Source organism: Panthera leo, chromosome D2 (assembly GCF_018350215.1).
Source record: "Panthera leo isolate Ple1 chromosome D2, P.leo_Ple1_pat1.1, whole genome shotgun sequence".
Taxonomy (NCBI): domain Eukaryota; kingdom Metazoa; phylum Chordata; class Mammalia; order Carnivora; family Felidae; genus Panthera; species Panthera leo.
In genome coordinates this window covers 8,857,089-8,878,824 of record NC_056689.1, presented here as the reverse complement: position 1 = coordinate 8,878,824, position 21,736 = coordinate 8,857,089, and the positions used below count along the sequence as shown (strand labels likewise).

Sequence of the window (21,736 nt, the reverse complement as noted above, 5' to 3'; positions counted from 1 at the left end):
GAGATGTTGTTTAAGGGTACAAACTTAGCAGCTGGTGGATATATAAGTCCATATTAACCCAATGTTAATGTCAATTATATATCTCAAGAAAAACGTACCCACTTATCCTAAAGAAAAAGAAATTCATACTCCTCATAATTCAAAATTAACCGTTTAGAGGTGTTTTAATTTCCTGTTGCTGCTGTAACAAATTACTGCATAGTGGCTTAAATCTTTTTTTTTTTTTTAACGTTTATTTATTTTTGAGACAGAGCATGAATGGGGGAGGGTCAGAGAGAGGGAGACACAGAATCTGAAACAGGCTCCGGGCTCTGAGCTGTCAGCACAGGGGCCCGACGCGGGGCTCGAACTCACGGACCGCGAGATCGTGACCTGAGCCGAAGTCGGCGCTCAACCGACTGAGCCACCCAGGCGCCCCATGCATAGTGGCTTAAAACAACACAAGTTGAGTATGCTCTTGGAATTCAGAAGGGCACAACAGGTATCACATGGCTAGAATCAAGGTGTCAGGGCTGCATTCCTTGTGGATGTTCTATGGGAGGGAGAATCCACTTCTTTGCCTTTACGAGTTTCTAAAGGCTGTCCTTGCCTTGTCATCCTGCATCACCGCCACCTCTGCCCATGTTGTCACATGTCTCTGACTTTGACTTTCCTGCCTCCCTCTTTCCTTGGAAGAATTCTTGTGATTATATTGGGCCCACTGGGATAACTCAAGATAGTCTCCCATCTCAAGATCCTTAACCTAAACACATTTCCTAAGTCTCCTTTGCCAGGTAAGGTAACATATTCTCAGATTCTAGGGATTAGGATGTGCACCTCTTTGGGGGCCACTATTCCGCCACAACAAGAATAAATGCAAAGAAGGATGGGTGCAGTTTTCAAAAACATTAATCTATGAGCATTATAAGGTACTTGTATTTTAATACTTTATTTTCTCAACATTTCATGTATATTATGCAAAGTATCTTCCTCTAAATTATTACTTGCAGAATGGTGGGGTATTCACATTCTATGCATCATGTTCGCATCAAAATTCTACTCCAGAGGTTTGGTTTTTTTTCAATCAGAATGGTATTAAAGGTTGAAACCACAATGATTCAATAGATCATCTGAAAAGATTCCGAGGCACAGAAAATAAGCTTGTACTTAATTTGTAAGTTTTTGATACCAGATGAAGTTACCTTCTTACAGGTAAAAGGGCACCATTACATAGCATTCATGAGAGCAGCTCAAGTTTGCAGGGCCGAGGTAAAGGACAGAGCGGCCCAGACAGGAAGTGGCTGAGACGATAAGCATGTGTGTGAGGGAACTGCCCAAGACCCAGGAAAGACCCAACCAAAAGGATTAAAGGCAACAGTGCCCCATGTTCAGAAACCAAGCTCTAAATATATATATATATATATATACATATCTTTATGTGTGTGTATATATATATATATATATATATCTTTATATATATATAGCTTTATACATATAGCTTTATACATATAGCTTTATATATATAGCTATATATATATCTTTATACGTATAGCTATATATATATATATATATACACACACACACACACACGTATGTATGTATATATATATAATCCCTATGCGTTATAGAATACAGGTCCATTGTGCGAGCTCTCAGCTCACTTAGCATTTCCAAGCTCCCCAGGACGTGCTGGGATGGATATGGGACCAGGGATTACTAAATGGGCATTATCTTTCTGTGATCTCTGGCTGTCTCTTCAGAGTCCTTAGAACACAGCATAACTGAAGTCCCTAGGACATACCTGCACTGTCCCACCACGCTGTGTCCCCAGTGGCATTTGAGTTTATACAAAATACAGTCTGAGTTTCTAGGGAACTGAGCATCCTTAGAGAGTCAGACTTTGGCACCCTGGATGAAGTTTCTATGCAAGTGTATCATTCTCAAGGACCCAAGGCCCAGCACAATGAACAGGAATTCGACCTGGAAGATAACACTCTCTAGCCTGAGTTCCCTCTCCAGAGCTAAAGAGCAGTAAGAGAAGTCCAAAAATGAGCATATTTTATATTTCTGATCAGAATTTGTGATTCATCTCCCAAGAAGTGGGCAAAACCTGGAAGATGTTGCCATTCTCAGAAGCCATCGAGGACTATGACTGTGGAAGGTTTGGTCCTAGATTCAGAAGAGAGTATGAGCTGGAGTTCTAAGACGTGGTATCTGCAGTCTGTGCAGGAAATGTCACCTGATTGGAGGGACGCTCCTCAGTCTTTCCTGATCTTTCACAGCCTTGACACTTGGATGAATACTGGTCAGTTATTTTGTAGAATGTCCCTCAATGTGTTTGGCTGATGTTTTCTCATGATTGGGAGGATATTGTATGTTTTGGGCAAGAATACCACAGAAGAGACCTGTGCTTCTCAGAGCATCCGGTCACGGGGTTCATCATGTTGCTGTGTCTTATTACTGGAGACGTTAACCACTCTGGTAAAGTTCTGTCTGCCAGGGTCCTCTGCTGTAAAGTTACAAATTTTCACATTGTGAGTATCTTGGAGGAGATCATTTCAGGCCATGCAACTATGCCATTTCTCTTCAAATGTAAAGCCTTCTAATATTAGTATCTGTTAATGGATAGTGTCTACAGCAATCATTGATGTGTTGTTTGCCTAATGATGGTTTTTTATTTCCTTTATTTAGATGACTTTTGAAGTTTTTTGTTTTGGGGGCTTTTTTTGTTTGTTTGGTTTGCTTTGGTTTTTTTTTTGGTTCTTTTTTAAAGTAGGCTTCACGTCCAGCATGGAGCCCAATGCGGGGCTTAAACTCACAACCCTGAGATCAAGACATGAGCTGAGGGGTACCTGGGTAGCTCAGTCAGTTAAACATCTGACTTTGGCTCAGGTCATGATCTCACGGTCTGTGGGTTTGAGCCCTACATCGGGCTCTGTGCTGACAGTTTGGAGCCTGGAGCCTGCTTTGGATTCTGTGTCTCCCTCTTTCTCTCTCTGCTCTTACCCTGCTCACACTCTCTCAAAAAGTAAACATTAAGGAAAAAAAAAAAAAAAAAAAAAAAAAAGACCTGAGCTGAGATCAAGAGTCGAATGCCAGGGGTGGGAGGGAGGGGAGGGTGGGTGATGGGTATTGAGGAGGGCACCTTTTGGGATGAGCACTGGGTGTTGTATGGAAACCAATTTGACAATAAATTTCATATATTGGAAAAAAAAAGAGTCGAACGCTTAACTAACTGAGCCAACCAGGCACCTGACTTTTAAAGATTTTAAGAAATATTTTCTGGGGCGCCTAGGTGGCTCAGTCAGTTAAGCGGCCGACTTCGGCTCAAGTCATGATCTCGCAGTCCGTGAGTTCGAGCCCCGCGTTGGGCTCTGTGCTGACCACTCAGAGCCTGGAGCCTGTTTCAGATTCTGTGTCCCCCTCTCGCTGACCCTCCCCTGTTCATGCTCTGCCTCTCCCTGTCTCAAAAATAAATAAAAATGTTAAAAAAAAATAAAAAAAAATAAATAAAACGTTAAAAAAAAATTTAAAAAAAAAAGAAATATTTTCTTTCTTCCCTTTTTTAGAGATATTTTCAATTTCAATTTGTAATTTAAAAGAAGTCTAGGGCGCCTGGGTGGCTCAGCGTGTTAAGCGTCTGACTTTAGCTCAGATCATAATCTCATAGTTCATGGGTTCGAGCCCTGCGTCAGGTTCTGTGCTGTCAGCACAGAACTGCTTTGGACCCTCTGTCTCCCTCTCTCTCTGCCCCTCCCCCACTTGTACTCTGTCTCTCAAAAATAAACATTTAAAAGAAAATAAATTAAAAATAAATAAAAGAAGCCCAAATCATCAAATAGCACATAAAACTTCCTATGCACTTATGTAAGAGTGGGGTTCATTCACAAGATACAACCAATTACAGAATGCATTTCGGCTTACTAGCTAAAGTATCATTACCATATGGCAACGAGAGGGACAATCTGTACTTCGTTTGAGATGTCAGTTTTAACATTTTGTTATTCCAGACAACTAATAATAATTCAGAACTTGTATTCTTTCAACATTACGATAATAAATCAGACTTCATCAATGTTTACATGAGGTCATTTAAAATTTGCGTAACTAAAACAATCTTAACGTAAGACAGTACTCTTACTATACATTCTTTTTACATACATATATGTGGGTTTTAACTATACGGTAAAGGAAGATGTAAAAGGTTACACATTGAACTAATAGCAATGGTTAAAGCATGGCAGGCTACCAATGTAAAGGTGGTGGGTCCAAAGAAATTAATTCTTTAATGAATCATTTTGAAATAATTTCAAATTTCACAAAAGTTCCAAGAACAATGCAAAAATTCCGATATCCTCCTTACCTAGATTCCCCAACTGTTAACATTCCACTGCATTCTTTTTGCATGTATCTATTTAATCAACTATCCTCTTATGATCATTCTTTTCCTATTTGAGATCAAACAACAGACACCATACACCACAGTTCCTAAGTACTCCATTATGCATTTTCCTAAAATGAGGGCACTTTCCTACAGAACCACCATCCAAACAAGCAAGCCAGGAAATCAACCTTAACAGAACACTACTGTCAAATCCACAAACCCCCTTCAAATCTCAACAGCTGTCCCAACATCTTTCTCCTTCCTGGTCCTGGATGCCACCAGTGTGAGTCTATCCTATGTTTCATCACCAGACTTAGGTCATGCTTTCTTGGTAGTAACCACAGAGAAGATAGATCAATGCGTTGCGTCATGGGACACGCAGTGTTGACAGTGGTGATATTAGCCTTGATTATCTTGTCATTTTGGTGTCTGGTAGGTTTCCCTGCCAAAAAAATCACCATTCTCCCCTTTGAAACTGGTATTTGTGGAGATATATTCTGAGATTATGCCAATAATCTGTCCCTCATCCACTCACCAATCTTAGTATCTGTTAATAATCTCACCTGAATCAGTCACTACCAAATACTGGTTTTTTATTTCCATTATTCCTCATACATATATTAGTAAGGAAAAGGTTCCCCTTCTCCCATTCATTTATTTCTGTATCAGTACAGATTCATGGTTTTCTGTTTTGTACCAAAGATTATATTCCATTCTTACTACTTGTTTTCATGCTCAAATTGTTTCAGATTTGGCCAACAGGAGCATCTTTGAGATGGCTTTTGTGTACTTTTGCTATGCCCCCATTATTCCTTGAGCAGCTCTTTGCCTTCTCCCTCGAGAAGATATTTTAGGTTCATCCGCTTTCCCTGGCCCAAGTTTGGAATCAGCCATTTACAAAGGAGTTCTGTTTCCTTTAAGTGGAAGGTAGTATCTAGGCACCAGACTCTGGAAGGTACTGCTCATTGCTGTGAGGATGTACTTGCTTCTAAGCAATCTCAGTATAAAGAGCTAGGAAATACATGTATGGAGGACACACACACACACACACACACACACACACACGTCCATTTGCATATACACATGCATGTGTCTACACACATATGTGGACATAGGCACCTATAAATATTTCTATGTCAACACCTCAGGGTTCTGCTTAGTCTTCTGCCTTTCTATATTTGTAAATACTTTCAACAGGGAGAAATTTGGCTATCAGTTTCAATACATTTCATCTTGCCCTCAATGTAATCAATCTCCACCCATGCCAACCATTTCCTCTATCTATAATCTCCTTAACCCTCACCTCCCTAGTGTCCTGTGTTTCCGTAATGGGAACAGCCACACTATTCTGTTCCTCTTCACTTCCCTTCACTGGCCTGCATTGGGACTGCTGTCCCTGTACTGGGAAGGGGAGGAAGAAAAAGAGGAATAGTTGTAATTAAAAAATATATACATGTATTCCAATATTATTTGTAAAATAAAAAATAATAAAAATGAAATAATGTTATAGATTGTTTATGCCCCATGTCACCTTCCCTCCAAAAAAAAATCATTTTGTGGGTAACTAATCCCAATGTCGTAATATTTGGAAGTGGGGCCTTCGGGGGATGATTCGGTCATTAGAGCGGAGACCACATGAATGGGATTAGTGCCCTCAGAAAACATGCCCCAAAGGGATCCCTCACCACGTCTGCCATGTGAGGACACAGGGAGAAAACGGACCTCTATGAACCAGGAAGCAGGCCCTCACCAGACACAAAATCTGCCAGGGCGGTCATCTTAGACTTCCCAGGCTCCAGAAGCGTGAGAAATAAGTATCTGCTGTTTATAAACCACCCAGTCTATGACTTTGTTATAGCAGCCTGAATGAACTAAAATGTACAATTAGACAACACGGTCTACAGGGTCTAATTTCTAGTCACATTAAGGATGCCACAAGGTTCCTACCCATAGCTCCTACGTTCCACATGACGTTGATAGAGTGATGTCTCCTCCCTGATCCACATTCTCATCATCACTAATATAGCCATTCATTCACACTCCCCTGGCTTACTAAAAGTTAAATTTGATAACTTATAGCACAGGGCCTGATACTTACTAAATGTTTGACAACATACGTTTAGTAATTATATAGAGGGCACAGAGGGGAAGTTTACTTAAGATAACCCAGTCACTCCTTCCTCCCCACAGGACATCCACAATGCCTCTTCCTCCCCATACGATGGCTAGTGTCAGCCCAAGAATAAAATGCCTGAGCCGAGAGACCATCAACTCGGGAGTAAACATGGTTACCAGTTATAGCTGCCAATGCCCTCCAATTTCCTCTATTGTTTCAAAGAATGTGACCCAAAGATCCACATATGAGTTATAAGCACACAGTAATCAGCTCACAGTCCTGTCTCTTCTGCTCTGAATACACGGACTTCCTCTAGGGAAGATTCTTAGAATCAGTTCAATTTTTAACTAAGTCTGTGTTTTAACTTGTAGCTTAACATTATTAACTAAGTTAAAGAGTAGGTGATTTACTTATCAAGTACAAGCTACATTAGTCTTTGGAAATAATTTTAAACTCAGAACACATTTGCAAGAGTAGCGCAAATAACCTTTTATTCTCTGAATTATTGAGAGTAGGTTGTCAGCATATTCCAACACCTCATATACTTTATTAACAAGAATACATAATCACATTTCAATCCTCAAAATCAGGAAACTAACACTAATACCTACCACCTCATCCTCAGACCTCATTCAAGTTTCACCCATTTTCTAAATAATTCCCTTTACAGAAAAATGATTTAATCCAGGATCCTGCATTGTAATTTGCTATTTCTTCAGTCTCCTTCAACCTGGGACACTTTGTTTTCTTGACTTGCATGATCATGACATGTTTGAAGATCACAAGTCATTTATTAAAAAAAAAATTTTTTTTTAACTGTTTGAGAAAGAGCATGAGCGGGTGAGGGGCAGAGAGAGGGAGACAGAACCTGAAGCAGGCTCCAGGCTGTCTGCACAGAGCCCAACATGGGGCTGAAACTCATGAATCACGAGCTCTTGACCTGAGTCGAAGTTGGACATTTAACCGACTGAGCAACCCAGTCATGCCACAAGTCATTTATTTTATTATTTTTTTAATTTTTTTTAACGTTTATTTATTATTGAGAGACAGAGAGACACAGAACATGAGCAGGGGAGGGGCCGAGAGATGGAGAGACACAGAATCCGAAGCAGGCTCCAGGCTCTGAGCTGTCAGCACAGAGCCCGAGGCAGGGCTCAAACTCACAAACCACGAGATTATGACCTGAGCCGAAGTCAGATGCTGAACCGACTGAGCCACCCAGGCGCCCCACAAGTCATTTATTTTAAAGAGTGTGCCTCAACATGGGTTTGATGTTCCTCTCTGCTTTGACTCAGGTTATGCATCTTTGGCTGTATTCTCACTGCATCCTATTAGATGGTACACAAATTAAATACTATCGAATGACACTAATTGTCGGTGTTATTTATGTTAACTTTAATCGCTTGACTAGGCTGGCTGAGCCGACTTTTTCTACTGTAACCACACTTCTGTTTCGCCAGCTGTCATACTTTGCCAATAGTATATGCTGGCGGGTTGCAAGGGTGGAGGGAAGAGGGACATGCTTCCTCCTGTTTCCTGTGGGCTTCCCCTCTATGTCCTGTGCTGTCAGCACCTTACCAATGCTTCTTCACCCGGTCAGGTGTAATGTCCTCTGAGGACAAGGCACTGAATTCACTTTTACAGTGTTTCCCCATCAGAAGTACCAACGTCAGGCAGCCAATATGGGTCCCAGACCTGTGGGGCCATTCCTCTGGGCTCAGATACCCCCAGCAGTGGAACAGGTTCCTTTGGAGTTCTGCACTTCAGCTCTGAGGGACGCCTACCCTGTTCCCTTCATTTTACCAGCCTAGAGCTTGAAGCTGCTGCCTGCAGTTGCTATCCTAGGGATACACTTGACTCTTATTTTCCCCTTTCAGATTCTTCTTCATATCTCAGGGTTCCCTGTATACCCTTTCAGATCCCTAGACAACTGTACACCAAGCTAACAATTCCTTGTATCATGTTGTTTCTGTTCAAATCACTGCTGTGGTTTCTCTCTTCCGACAACGCTGATTATGTCTCACTGGAATTTAAACTTGGGAAGATTAGAACTTCTGTTGTATTCACTGTTGTACAACGCCTTCTACATAGTGACTAATATTTATTGAATCAACAAGTGCTCGGCTGTATTTACAGAAATGTGTTTCTTACTGTGGGTTGAGGATGCAGCTGTAGTCTGCATAAACACAAAGTGTCCAAAGTAGTATTGTTCAGAACAATGAAAAATTAGAAACAAGATGCCTTTCAACAGAATGAAGTTATTTTAATAGAACGGAGCAGAAGATGCTAAAAAGAACAAAAGCTACATATATAAACATGGTCATAACTCAAAACCATTTTGCTGGTTTTAATAAATGGTGTTCAAGGCACAGTGTGGAAGATGACAAAATGTTACCAGAACCACTGAAATTCACAATGAGTTTATACACAGTGGCAAAAAGCAGAGAGTGAACAGCAGTGAAATCTTCAGTGTAGGGTAGGAGGGTGGTGTCCTGTGGTTGGTCCATTTAGCTTATGGACCAGCAGTAGACACGACAAGAACAGGGACAAGAACGCAGGGCCTAGAAATGCAATAGCCACACCAAAGGGTGCCTATACAAAAAATGGGGTTTCAAATCAGTGAAGTAAGGGCAAATGAATGAACCGGTGAAAGATCCATTGGCTAGTCATTTGCAAAAAAAAAAAAGTTGGATTTTTAGTTCACACCACATTTAATCAACAACACAAAGAGGTCAATAGATTATTCTGTTTATTCTAAACAGATTTGTTTCATATATTTTAAAGACAAACCTGACAAAATACAAAGTTCTAAAAAGAATCTTCTTGTATCAACTCAAGAAGCAGAAATACACTTCATACTATGGAATGACTATTTTATTTCTAATGTTCAAGTTCTAAACATAACTGCCTTTGGCTCTAATAACAGAAAACATCAACCCAAACTGTTCACTATCTGTGAGGTAGATAATGAAATTGAAGCAGAAAGATTAAATCACTATACAGGTCACTCAAATAGTAAGTGACAGGCATAAAACAGTTTGCAGAAACCATGCATAATTCTAGGGCGGAAACGTGGCAGCCTACCACAAAAAATACAAATGCAGAGAGTTGTGCTCACAATATCTGCACTTTGCACTTAAACTTACTAAACATACCCTTTAGAAAACACAAAAATGGGGGAAATGTCTTCAATGGGCCCTGCTTTCAATCCGTACAGTGTACTAAGTACTAATGTTCAAGGCCACCTTGGAAAATTAACTCATATGTGTATCATAAACAACTGTGTGCTGAATCGTTGCAGATTTCCAATAAATCTTGACTTTATTAAATGTTATGTGGGTGATTTACTAAAAGGACAGTTTCTTCACAATGTCTATATGGAGTTATATATGCCACCAAAAAGCAGAAAACACATATGACATTCACGCATTCAATGTTCCTTTTAAAATTCATATATGTTGTGGTGTAAATATGTGATGGGACAATAGTATTTAGTGTCAGAAATCCTCGTGTATGTTACAAAAGTTACTTAGGTAAGGGTGCAATGCCCCTACTGTAACTACTGTGAGTACAAAACAAAAATCAAGGATACAGAAAACAGCTGTTAAAGAGCACTGCTGTGTGGAAGCCTGACCTAGCACAGACGCTACTCATACACATTTAATGCCGCTGCTTTGACTCAACTCACTCACGCCTTTCTCAAACCGATGTGTTCCTTGATGAGCAAGACCGTTAAATAAGCATCCTGTGTCATATTATTTGTAAGTTATTTAATACTGCATCCGAAACATCGCTTCTAGAATAAGATCATTTCTAGGTAAGGATGTTTTCCTCGTTTCCTAAACTGACAATTTTCTTTTGTTACGTATTCTGATATATAAATCTTGAAATGTTTTTCAGGTTGTTAGCTTTATTCTACTCTCAATTATCTACTGGACAATCAGACTGTGAAAATTTTCCTACATTCATTTTTGGGGTTTTCCACTGTAAATTTCTGATTTATAAAATGTTTGGCTTGTTGATGAAGGTTTATTAAAATGCAGGATATTGAGAGCGGTTTCTCCCCTAATGAATTCTCTGACCTACAGTTGTTTCTCATACCTTCATTAGATTCACAGGATAGATGGGATAAAGCATGGCTAGCATACACTATGACAACAGAAAGCTCTAAACATGTAATGGCTGAAAAAAAAAATTATTTCTCGTCTATGACAAGACTTACGAAGTGATGTTAGTGAAGGCAAAACTCTGCCCAGGACCCTGGTTTCTCCCAACTTAAGAATCTATAATCTCTAATGACTAGCTTCCACGTTGTCCTGAGGATATCTCCATTACCCCCGATAAGGAAAGAAAAACGAAAGTAGGAAAAATTCCAAATGAGGTCTTTTACAGGCTTGGAATTTGTGCCCATATTGTGAGTCACAGGTCATATGGCCTCATGTGTATGGAAGACAGGCTAGCAAATCTGGACTAGTTGTGTAACCATAAAGAAAGAGAAATGGGTATTGGGAAAAACATAGCACATTTCTGCTACAGGGTTCCTACCCTACATGAATTCCTTGATGATTTGTAAGGGCTGATTTCCGCCCAAAAGCTTTTCCACATTCACAACATTTATAAGGTTTCTCTCCTGAGTGAGTTCTCAGATGGGTAGTGAGGGTAGATTTATGACGGAAACTCTTCCCACATTCATTACATTCATAGGGCTTTTCCCCTGTGTGAGTCCTCTGATGATTAATAAGAGTCGACTTTGTAAGAAAAGATTTCTCACATTCAATACACTGAAAGGGTTTCTCTCCTGTGTGAGTTCTCCGATGTACATTAAAAGCTGAGAGATGACGGTAAGTTTTGCCACACACATTACAATGAAAGGGTCTATCTCCTGTGTGAGTTCTCTGATGTTGAGTGAGGGCTGACCTCTGGCAGAAAGTTCTCCTACACTCCTTGCATTCATAGGGTTTTTCTCCCGTGTGAGTTCTCTCATGTCGAGTGAGGGATGACTTCTCGTAAAAAGATTTCCCACACTCGTTACATTTATAAGGTTTCTCTCCTGTGTGAATTCTCTGATGTGCATTGACATCGGACTGTCGATAGAAAGTTTTCCCACATTCATTACACTGAAAGGGCTTCTCTCCCGTGTGGGTTCTCTGATGTACATTAACTTCTGACTGCCGATAGAAAGTTTTACCACATTCATTACATTGAAAGCGCTTCTCTCCCGTGTGAGTTCTCTGATGCACGTTAACGTCTGCCTGCCGATAGAAAGTTTTACCACACTGATTACATTGAAAGGGTTTCTCTCCTGTGTGAATTCTCTGATGTGCATTAACGTCCGACTGCCGGTAGAAAGTTTTTCCACATTCATTACATCGAAAGCGTTTCTCTCCTGTGTGAGTTCTCTGATGAACATTAACGTCTGCCTGCCTATGGAAAGATTTACCACATTTGTTACACTGAAAGGGTTTCTCTCCTGTGTGAGTTCTCTGATGTGCATGCACGTCTGATTGCCAATAGAAAGTTTTACCACACTGATTACACTGAAAGCGTTTCTCTCCTGTGTGAATTCGCTGATGTGCATTAACATCTGACTGCCGATAGAAAGTTTTACCACACTTGTTACAGAGAAAGGGTTTCTCTCCTGTGTGAGTTCTCTGATGTAGCTTAATGTCTGATTGCCAATGGAAAGTTTTACCACATTCATTACACTGAAAGCGTTTCTCCCCTGTGTGAATCCTCTGATGTATCTTCATGTCTGACTGCTGACAGAAAGTTTTCCTGTCTTCATTACACTGAAAGCGTTTCTCTGCTGTATGAGTTCTCTGAGGTTGAGTGAAGGTGGATTTCTCACAGAAAGTTTTCCCACTTTCATTACATTCGTGGGGCTTCCCCCTTGTATATGTTCTCTCATGTCGAATGAGGGATGACTTCTTGTAAAAGGACTTCCCACATTCACTACATTTATAAAGTTTCTCCCCTGTATGTGTCCTCCCATGGTCTGTGCGAACTGATTTGTGACTGGTCTTCCTACATAAATTAAGTTGATAGCGTTTCTCTCCTGTGTGTGTTCTCTGATGCACTGTGAGATTTGACTTGTAGTTGAATGTTTGCCCACATTCATTACATTTGAATAGACACTCACCTCTCTGGCTTTTCTGAACTTGAGTGAAGTGTGACATCTTACTGAAATTATTTTCCATTTGATTCCTTTTGGATTGTTTTATTTCTGTGTAGACCGCATGATATTTCAACAGAGATGATATCTCACAGGTTTCCCCATGTTCCTTATATTCACAGAGTTTCTCTCCTATGTCATTTTGCCTGTGTGGAATTATTATGGTCTCTTCTCCTAAGGGTTTTCCACCATCATTATATTTTAAAGTCTCCTCTGAAGTCTGAGTATTTAGGTGCTGAATAATACCATTCTTATGACCAAAGGTTTTCTCATCCTGATTATTTTCACAAGAAATCTCTTGAGCATGAGGTTTTTCCTGCTTAATATCAAGTAATTTCTCATACACATTTAAAATGCCATATTTTTTTCTTGAAGAATTTCTATTACTACCAATTGATATTAAAATATTTTTCAAACTCACTCCATGTAAGTCGTATTTACAGGACATTTTTCTCGAAGGAACAAAGTTTGCACTCGTATTAGATGGTTGTCTTAAAGCATGAACTTTTTCTGAGGCCAGTGTTTTGTTCTTAAATGCAACTTGTGGCAAATATTTGTCTTGGTTTTCCTGGATTCTCTCTGTTAGGTAATGAGCTTTGTTGTCTTCTAGAAATGAAAATATTGAACAGACCATAAGATTTCACAGTCTAATGGAACTGGACTAAGATACAAATGTCCTATTATATACTTGACTTTTGGTTTTGGTAGTCTCTTAGGATCAAAGTGCCTTGTTTCCCATCTAGTTCAAGAAAACGTAAGTGGAAAAAGGGAGAAAAGCTATTAACACAAGGACATGTAATTATTTAGCCCTTTATAAATAAAACATTTAAAACAGAAATGAAGATATAAATGCAATTAGCAGTGTACAGAGGATGGAAGATTCTATAGGAGTGACAGATTCAGAAGGAGAAAAGTCACAGAAAATAAGATGGGTCCAACCGAGCTAATAAAAAGTAATTGGAGTGACAAGAAAAACCAGTAGACAAAGGTGTTCAGAGGGAAAACATGAGACATTAAGGAGAGAGACTACAGAGTAGACCTCATACTCTCAAACCTATATTGTTCTAGTAACATCTAAACAAGTTTTCATTCTTCCAGCTGAAGTTTCCTCCTATGCATTAATAGCAAGGTAAATTGCTGAATGAGCCAACTGGCTGATGTTTAAGTAGAGTCACTGAATTGCATTATAACTCCCCTCCCAACTATGATTCACAGGAATACCAACAACCAACAGAAAGTATAAAACAATGACAACATTAAGTAATCTTGTGCCAATATAGATCGGATGTATCACCCTGTTTTGGCTCTGATACCTTCATATCGCTCTACTGGAGCTATTCAATAGGTGAACCTACCATGACACGTTTATGTTCACTTGCTTTTGCTTGAAACAACACTGCTTGTGCCAAAATACTAATACTTAATTTTGCTTTACAGTTCACAGCTCACATTTCCACATTTCTATTTATTATCAAAATTTAAGGATCATATTTTTTCAACCAAATCCCAGAAAATGAGTAATGTTTACGTTGATTTACCATTTTAAAAAGTATTGTCCACATTTTCTGCCCAGTGCAACAAAGTCTGCCCCGAGCTGAAAAAAGTGCCACTGGCCTGAAGCATGTACTACATGGAAAACTGTTACAAGTCACCATTCAGACAAACAAAATTTACACCAACTAAATGCGCATCAGATTTTTGTTGTTGTTGTTAATGTTTATTCCTTTTTGAGAGAGCCGGCGTGAGTGGGGGCGTGGCAGAGAGAGGGGGACAGAGGATCCGAAGCAGGCTCTGAGCTGACAGCAGCAGGCCCGATGCATGGCTCGAAGTCATGAACTGTGAGATCATGACCTGAGCCAAAGTTGGAAGCTTAACCAATTGAGCCACCAAGGTGCCCCCTGCATATCAGATTTTCAAGCTGCCATTCTACAACTCCCCAGTCAATATCCTTTGCTCCAGTTTAGTCAGTTATCTCATTAAAGTACTCATTCATGACTACAAGGTCAAAATGTGTTCCCTCATTCAGAGCCAAGGCTAGGATATAGTCAATTTAGTATCTAGAAAAAAAGACAAAATAGCACTATTTTTCCAAAATTTCAAGAATTCCTTTTCAAATCTTCTTCAAGACTTTCAAAATTTATCCTAAATCTAAAAGTAGTTCCTACGTAGATCAACTGTTTTAACACAACAATACCACTGCTTTGTAACATACTGTATCTCACCTAATACGATACACATATATTTAAGTTATAAACTCAGAATGCATGTTATAACTGATCACATATCTGTGATCAACAAGTCACAATATAGTATTTTACCTTAGTGATTCATCACATAATGGTCCAGTTACAAACTATGGCTTCTTAGATTTGAGGGAATACAACAAATTTTTCTTAAGTAAACACTGAATTTGAAATGTTTCACGTAATTTAATCCTCATTTTTCCATCCAGAGGATGGCAAACTTCCTTAGAAGGCAAAACAGTACACATTTTAGGCTTTGCAGGCCATAGCTGCCTTTCACAACATCGAGTTCTGCTATTAGTACATGAAATCCGCCAAAGATCATATGTAAACAAATGAGTATGGTTGTGTTGCAAAAAAAACACTTTTATTTACAATAACATGTGGTAGGTCTGCAGACCATAGTTTATAACCACTGCTCATAACAAGTGCTGTTAACTCTCTGATTTCCTTTGAACCTGAGTAATTTTAAATTAATAACTTCAACAAGCTGTGCGTATCAGTATTACCTGGAGAATTTTTTCAAACACAAATGTTTCGACACTATGCCTTTTTATACCCGATGAATCAGAACTATAGGTTCATGCAAGTAATCAGAATGAGTTCCCTCACAATGTTTTCAGAATATGAAATTTTTCTTCTACTTGATTCCAATCAACACGTGCTTATCAAATGTCTATTTCAGGTTATATACCAAAGTAAGAAAGAGTACCATGATTGCCATTTTCTGTAATATCATTCATCAGGTGTGAAAAAAGATAGATACAATAAGGAAACATCATGATTTTGCTTTTGTTTCTTGTGGAAGACCCACTGCATGCTGGACACTCTGAGAAAGAAGAGATTACACTGGCTCAAACATTCAAGGTCTGTTTCTTGGAAGCAGATACACTTAACCTATACTATTATAGGTTATTATACTGTTATAGGTTATTTTTATATTATAACCTACACTATAATATTATATTATTCAACATAATAACAATAAAAATGTTTTATTTATATACTAAACACTGTTCTGAGGACTTTTCATTCATTAGCTCATTTAGTATTCAGTCAGAGAAAGCACACAATGAAGAAAGGTGTGAATGATTAGAGTATGTTTAAGTGATATTTGATGAGGGGATCAAATGGTGTTTAGCATGAGTGTAAGCAAGATAAAAATAAGATTGCAGCAGCCAAATAAGGCCATAATGGAGTATGGCAAGTGTGGCCATAATGCATAATCCAAAAGGCAAGTTAATTTAAATTTCATTAAATAAATAATAGGGGTAACACAGATTTCCTTTGTCTTTTTTACTACTGAAAGAAAAGACGTTCTAAGGCAAACAAAACCACCACCATCAACAACAAAAAAACCTCTCACCAACTACAATTAGGAACTAGAATAAAGCAAAGTATGAGGGAATGTAGTTCTACCTGATATTGATGTAAAGTAAGAACATGAGAAATATTAGAAGTTTACAAGGAAGAAATACAAATGCAAAAGAAAAAGAGTTAGTTTGTCTTCTGAGCTTCATAATTTTGTTACTGATTTCTGGTTTTATCAGACTACAACTAGGGAACGTCCTATTTCTACTTTGTAGGATTTACTGAGGGTTTCATTTTAGCAATGTTCTTCAGGCACATAATCGGTCTTTGTCCCATTGTTTTTAGGTACAAAGATATAATCTTGTAAAATAACAACGGCTGTGCTTTTGTTACAGTAGTTAATCTAATACAAGCTTGTAATCCCATTAATTTATTGCCTATTTATTTAAATAGTATCAAGTACTACACGTAGCAGTGAAAATATTATTTCCTCCCTTCTCCTCAAGAACCAAATTTTAGATTTTATTACCTTTCTAAGTTTTAGCTTTGTGCTATTAAGCACACACAAAAAACCCTTTATCACTTGACTCGTCTGCATAAATGATACCCTTGGACCCCGAGCTTTGAATAATCAGAAAACCAGCATACAGTCATTCTCAGGCATTACCCTTTTTGCTTTCAATTTTATCATATACATATCCTTTCTCTACTTGAAAAGTAGGTGCCACTAAGAGATTCTTAGAAAACATTTGAAATGTCCAACTCCTAAACTGACCACTTAGATTGTAATCTCTCCTGGCTTCCTCACTAACCTTCCTGGTACTCACTAACTCACCTGGGTAGTTCTGGTACAGAAATTCTTCCTTTACTATCCATGGCTCTTCCCCTTCCTCCAATCTGAAGATCACCTCTGGCTTGTTAATGAGAAACCCTGTAAAAGGAAAAATGACACAGAATTTGGGCAAAGCTGCATGGGTACAGCAATTCTAAAGGAGGGAGGAGGTATACTTTCAGGAGGTGGACCATGATGAGGCTCATTTAAACCTTTCATGGGATGTGAAAATACAAATATTCTTCCTCGTGCTCAAAAGAGATTAACCACCTCAGACTCCTGAAGCAAAAGTCTCAACAATATTAACACAAAAGACCAAACGTTTTGGTATCTAAGAAATAAAACGCATGCTACACAAAGTTCGACATGCAAATTGCTTACCCACTGAGACAAAGTTGTGGTAGTTCTCCAGCATCACGTCCCTGTACAGGGTCCTCTGAGCAGGGTTCAGGCACTGCCACTCCTCCCAGGAGAAGTCCACAGTCACATCCCCGAATGACAGTGACCCCTGAAACAGCACATTTTTGCTCAGTCTGAAGCGGTCAGAATTGGAGTGGCACAGGAAAGAAACATGGGAACTAATTCTTGTCAGGTTCATTGTTGAGTATCTGTTACAATATGCCTACTGTGTACATTACTTTGGGTTAGGTTTTGTACAAGAAAGAAAAATGAAACAACATCATGCTTGTTTTACTTTATTAATACCCTATGCCTTGAAATGTTCTGGGTGTCATAAATACTAAAAAAAATAAAACACTGTTCTTTTTCCCTAGAAAGTTAAATATTATACAAACATGACATACTCCAAAACTGAAAATAAGGTTATTACTAGAATGTATTAGAATATGTAAAAAGTATACTGGAGTCAAAAATTTAACTATTTTGTGTCACAGCTTATGCTTAATTAAAGAGTTAGAGACGTAGGGCTTGAAACATGATGGATAAATGTTCTTTATGATTACGAAGCAACACAGTATACATAAAATACTGAAAGCATTAAAAACATGGGTTGACTTCAGCTTCTACCCCAGGATATATAAACCAAGTAAGAAAACCACTCATTCCTACGATGAAAATGAGCTAGACTAACTTCAAATTCACAACTTTTTTCCCCCCTAACTTACAGGAGAGCCAAGGTCACAAAGCACCCAAGTGTCCCAAATCTAGGAAGAGACAAAATGCATGTTTTTGCCTGAGGTGCACCACAGGTAAGAACTCAACCAGAATAGGGGTCACATTTATTAATGAAGACTGAGTGTGAACTGACACGACACTGTGAAACCCCTTCAGACCACAGACGTTGAGACTTGCCCCTTCTTACCAGCTTTGTCTCTGCGAACCCCACTGGGCACTTACACTACTCCTGGGGGAAGGGCAGGATTATGCACTGAGTCTCCAAGTACAGCTGGGGGTGGGGGTGGGGCAAGAGAACCAAGAAGGCCACGGCCACAAGGTCAGACCTAACACCGAGGCTGTATTGGAGAAGGAGGACACATTCTGTCAACGACTTCTCACCACCAAGCTAACAAGCATGGCGTAACAAGTATCAATAGAATATTGCTGATAGATGGACAGGAGATAAATAAATACATGGAACAAGACTGTCTCTGAGACAGAAAGCAAAGAGAACCCTTAAAACTCAGAAATGAACAGACATAGCTGTAAAGAAACCCGTATCCTAAAACACAAGGTGTCTCTATAGAAACTTGAAGCCTGTGATGCATTGTGAGTAATAGCAGAAACAGTAACCCTCACATGCTGCCCAACTCCTAACAAACCCCTGGGCTAAAGGCCTAGCAGGAAAGTCATGCCCAGATTCCAGGAATCTAGTTACCTCAGTTTAGAGACTGACCCAAGATATACGCATTTCAAAACATATTTACAAAGCATATGAAAAGAAACTACCAAGATACTACTAAGATACAAAGCAACCGTCAGAACCAGAGTCACATATACAGAGATGTTGAAACTACCTAACAAGATTTTACTTATAACTAATATGTTTCAGACTCTAATAGAAAAGATTATATGCAAAATCAAGTGGATAATTTCAGCACAGAGAACTAAATGGAAATCTAGAAATAAAAATATAGTAACAGACGAAAAATAAGCTTCAACAGGCTGAACAGCCGTTAACACCGGTAAGGAAAGAATAAACGAATTTGAAAATGGGTCAATAGAAATTATCCAACTAAAACTGAAAGAGAAGAAAAAAATTAAAAACAGAAAACAAAACATTAGATAGCTGTGAAATATAATAACATGTTCTGACATATGCATAATTGGGACCTGGGGGGTGGGGTCAAGAATGGAACAGAAAAACACTTTAAGAAATAGTGTCTTAAAGTTTATTTATTTTGAAAGAGACAGAAACAGCATGAGTGGGGGAAGAGCAGAGAGAAGGGGAGAGAGAATCCCAAGGAAGCCCTGCACCATCAGCATGGAGCCCAATGGGGCTCGAACTCACGGAACTGTGAGATCATGACCTGAGCAAAATCAAGAGCTGAACACTTAATCGACTGAGACACCCAGGCAACCCCAAGAAATAGTGTTTTAAAATTTCTCCCAATTAATGACAGAAAACAAACTTAAGATCCAAGGAGCTCAACAATACCAAGTAGCATAAATGCCTCCCAAAAGCATAACAATGCACAACGTATTAAAACTGCTAAAGAGAGAGAGAAGAATGAGAATCCTAAGTGCAGCCAGCGAACAAAGAAACATTACAGACAAGGAATAAAGACAATTTCACCAGGAGCCATAAAAACTAGAACACAACAAAGTGACATGCCTAATGTGTTAGAAGAAAACCACTGTTATTATAATCCCACCATAAAAGCAGTCATTTGAAAAGCACCTGGGGGTATACATGAAAATTTATTGACTAATTTTAGGATGTGTGCAGGAAGGATGGGGATCTGCAGAAGCTTTTTCCAAAAACGAGGAAGCTAGAAGGCACTATTTTTCTTTGCCCTCCCAGAGCCTGGCCAGACATTTATACAAGCCAGTACAAACACTCTGCATCTACGTTTCTACCACAATGTACTCCACCCAGTGCTCCTCTAAAGACCTACTCCATCAACCCACCCAGGAGGGTGCTTCTCCAAAACCGCTCCCAGCCCACCCACCTGGCAGGCAGCCCCGGTGAGGAAAGTGCCTCAAGCCCTGGGGAGGTGGGGAGCTAACCGCACACACCAACGCACCTACAGCTCAAGCAGCCGAGACTCTCAGTTGGCCGTGCAGGGAGCTGTGATCACTGCACCCAAGCTGTCCCAGCAGCTAAATGCAGACAATCAGGCTGAGTACTGGCTCAACCTGTGAGCAAGCTGGCATGGTGCAGCTAAGCCTCTTGGCTAGACAGGGAGAAAGATTCCCACCCCAGTGTGCATGCAGCAGGCAAAGCGGGTCATTACAGGTAGCTGAACAGAGTGCAAGATACACCTATCAGCATGCTCACAGCAATCACAGCTCAGCAATAATAGGACACCCTTGAAGCATCTGGTTCTAGTGACCAGAGGGACTGCACAACAGGGAAAAGAACCCTATCTACACAAGGCCAGTACTTTCAAGACGAGGATGGGCATAGCTGACCCACCTATTACATAGAAACAGACAGGTAGACAAAATGAGGAGACAGAGGAATATGTTCCAAAGTAAAGAACAAGACAGGGGCACCTGGGTGGCTCAGTCAGTTAAGAATCTGACTTCAGCCCAGGTCATGATCTCGCGGTTTGTGAGTTCAGCCCCGTGTCAGGCTCTGTGCTAACAGCTCAGAGCCTGGAGCCTGCTTCAGGTTCTGTGTCTACCTCTCTCTCTGCCCCTCCCCTGCTTGTGCTTTGTGTCTCTCTGCCTCTCAAAAAACGAATAAACATTAAAAATAAAATTTGAGGGGTGCCTGGGTGGCTCAGTCGGTTGAGCGACCAACTTCAGCTCAGGTCATTATCTCGCAGTCTGTGAGTTCGAGCCCTGCGTCGGGCTCTGTGCTGACGGCTCAGAGCCTGGAGCCTGTTTCAGATTCTGTGTCTCCCTCTCTCTGACCCTCCCCTGTTCATGCTCTGTCTCTCCCTGTCTCAAAAATAAATGAAACGTTAAAAAAAAAATTTTTTTTTTTAAATAAAATTTGAAAGAACAAGACAAAACAACAGAAAAAGAGCTAACTGAAACAAACATAAGCCAATGTGCCACATATGGGTCAAGGTAATGGTCATAAAGATACCAAACTTGAGAGAAGAGTGAATGAAGTAACCTAAACTTCAACAATGAAATATAAAATATGAAAAGGAACTACTCAGAGCTGAATAGAATAACTGAAATTTAAAATACATTAGAATACTTCTTCAACAATAGATTAGAGGACGTAGAAGAATGGATCAGCAATCCTGAAGACAGTAACAGAAGCAACCAAGCCAAACAGCAAAAATAAAAAAGTGTAAGAAAAAATTGAAGGTAAGTTGAAAGAGCTCTGTGACATCATCAAGCCAAGTAACATTTATACTATAGAAGTACCCAAAAAGAGAGACAAGGAAGCAGAAAAATTATTTGAAGAAATAATAGTTGAAAACCTCTGTAATCTGGAGAAGGAAAAAGACACCTAGGTCCAGGATGCAGAGAGCCCCAAACAAGATGAAGTCAAGGAGGCCCACACTGAGACACATAATTGACACAAATCAGATAAAAGATAGTCTTTTTTTAATTTTTT

The 21,736-nt window shown here is 39.5% G+C and overlaps 1 protein-coding gene across 1 annotated transcript in view; it reads right to left on the bottom strand.

Annotated features, from left to right (window-relative positions):
- LOC122201675 (zinc finger protein 33B-like) overlaps positions 1 to 21,736 on the bottom strand; it is a 75,018-nt gene that overhangs the window by 38,117 nt on the left and 15,165 nt on the right. The window contains 2 exon segments of the mRNA XM_042907557.1: positions 17,041 to 17,136; positions 17,419 to 17,545. Of these exon segments, the coding sequence (XP_042763491.1) occupies positions 17,041 to 17,136; positions 17,419 to 17,545 (223 nt within the window).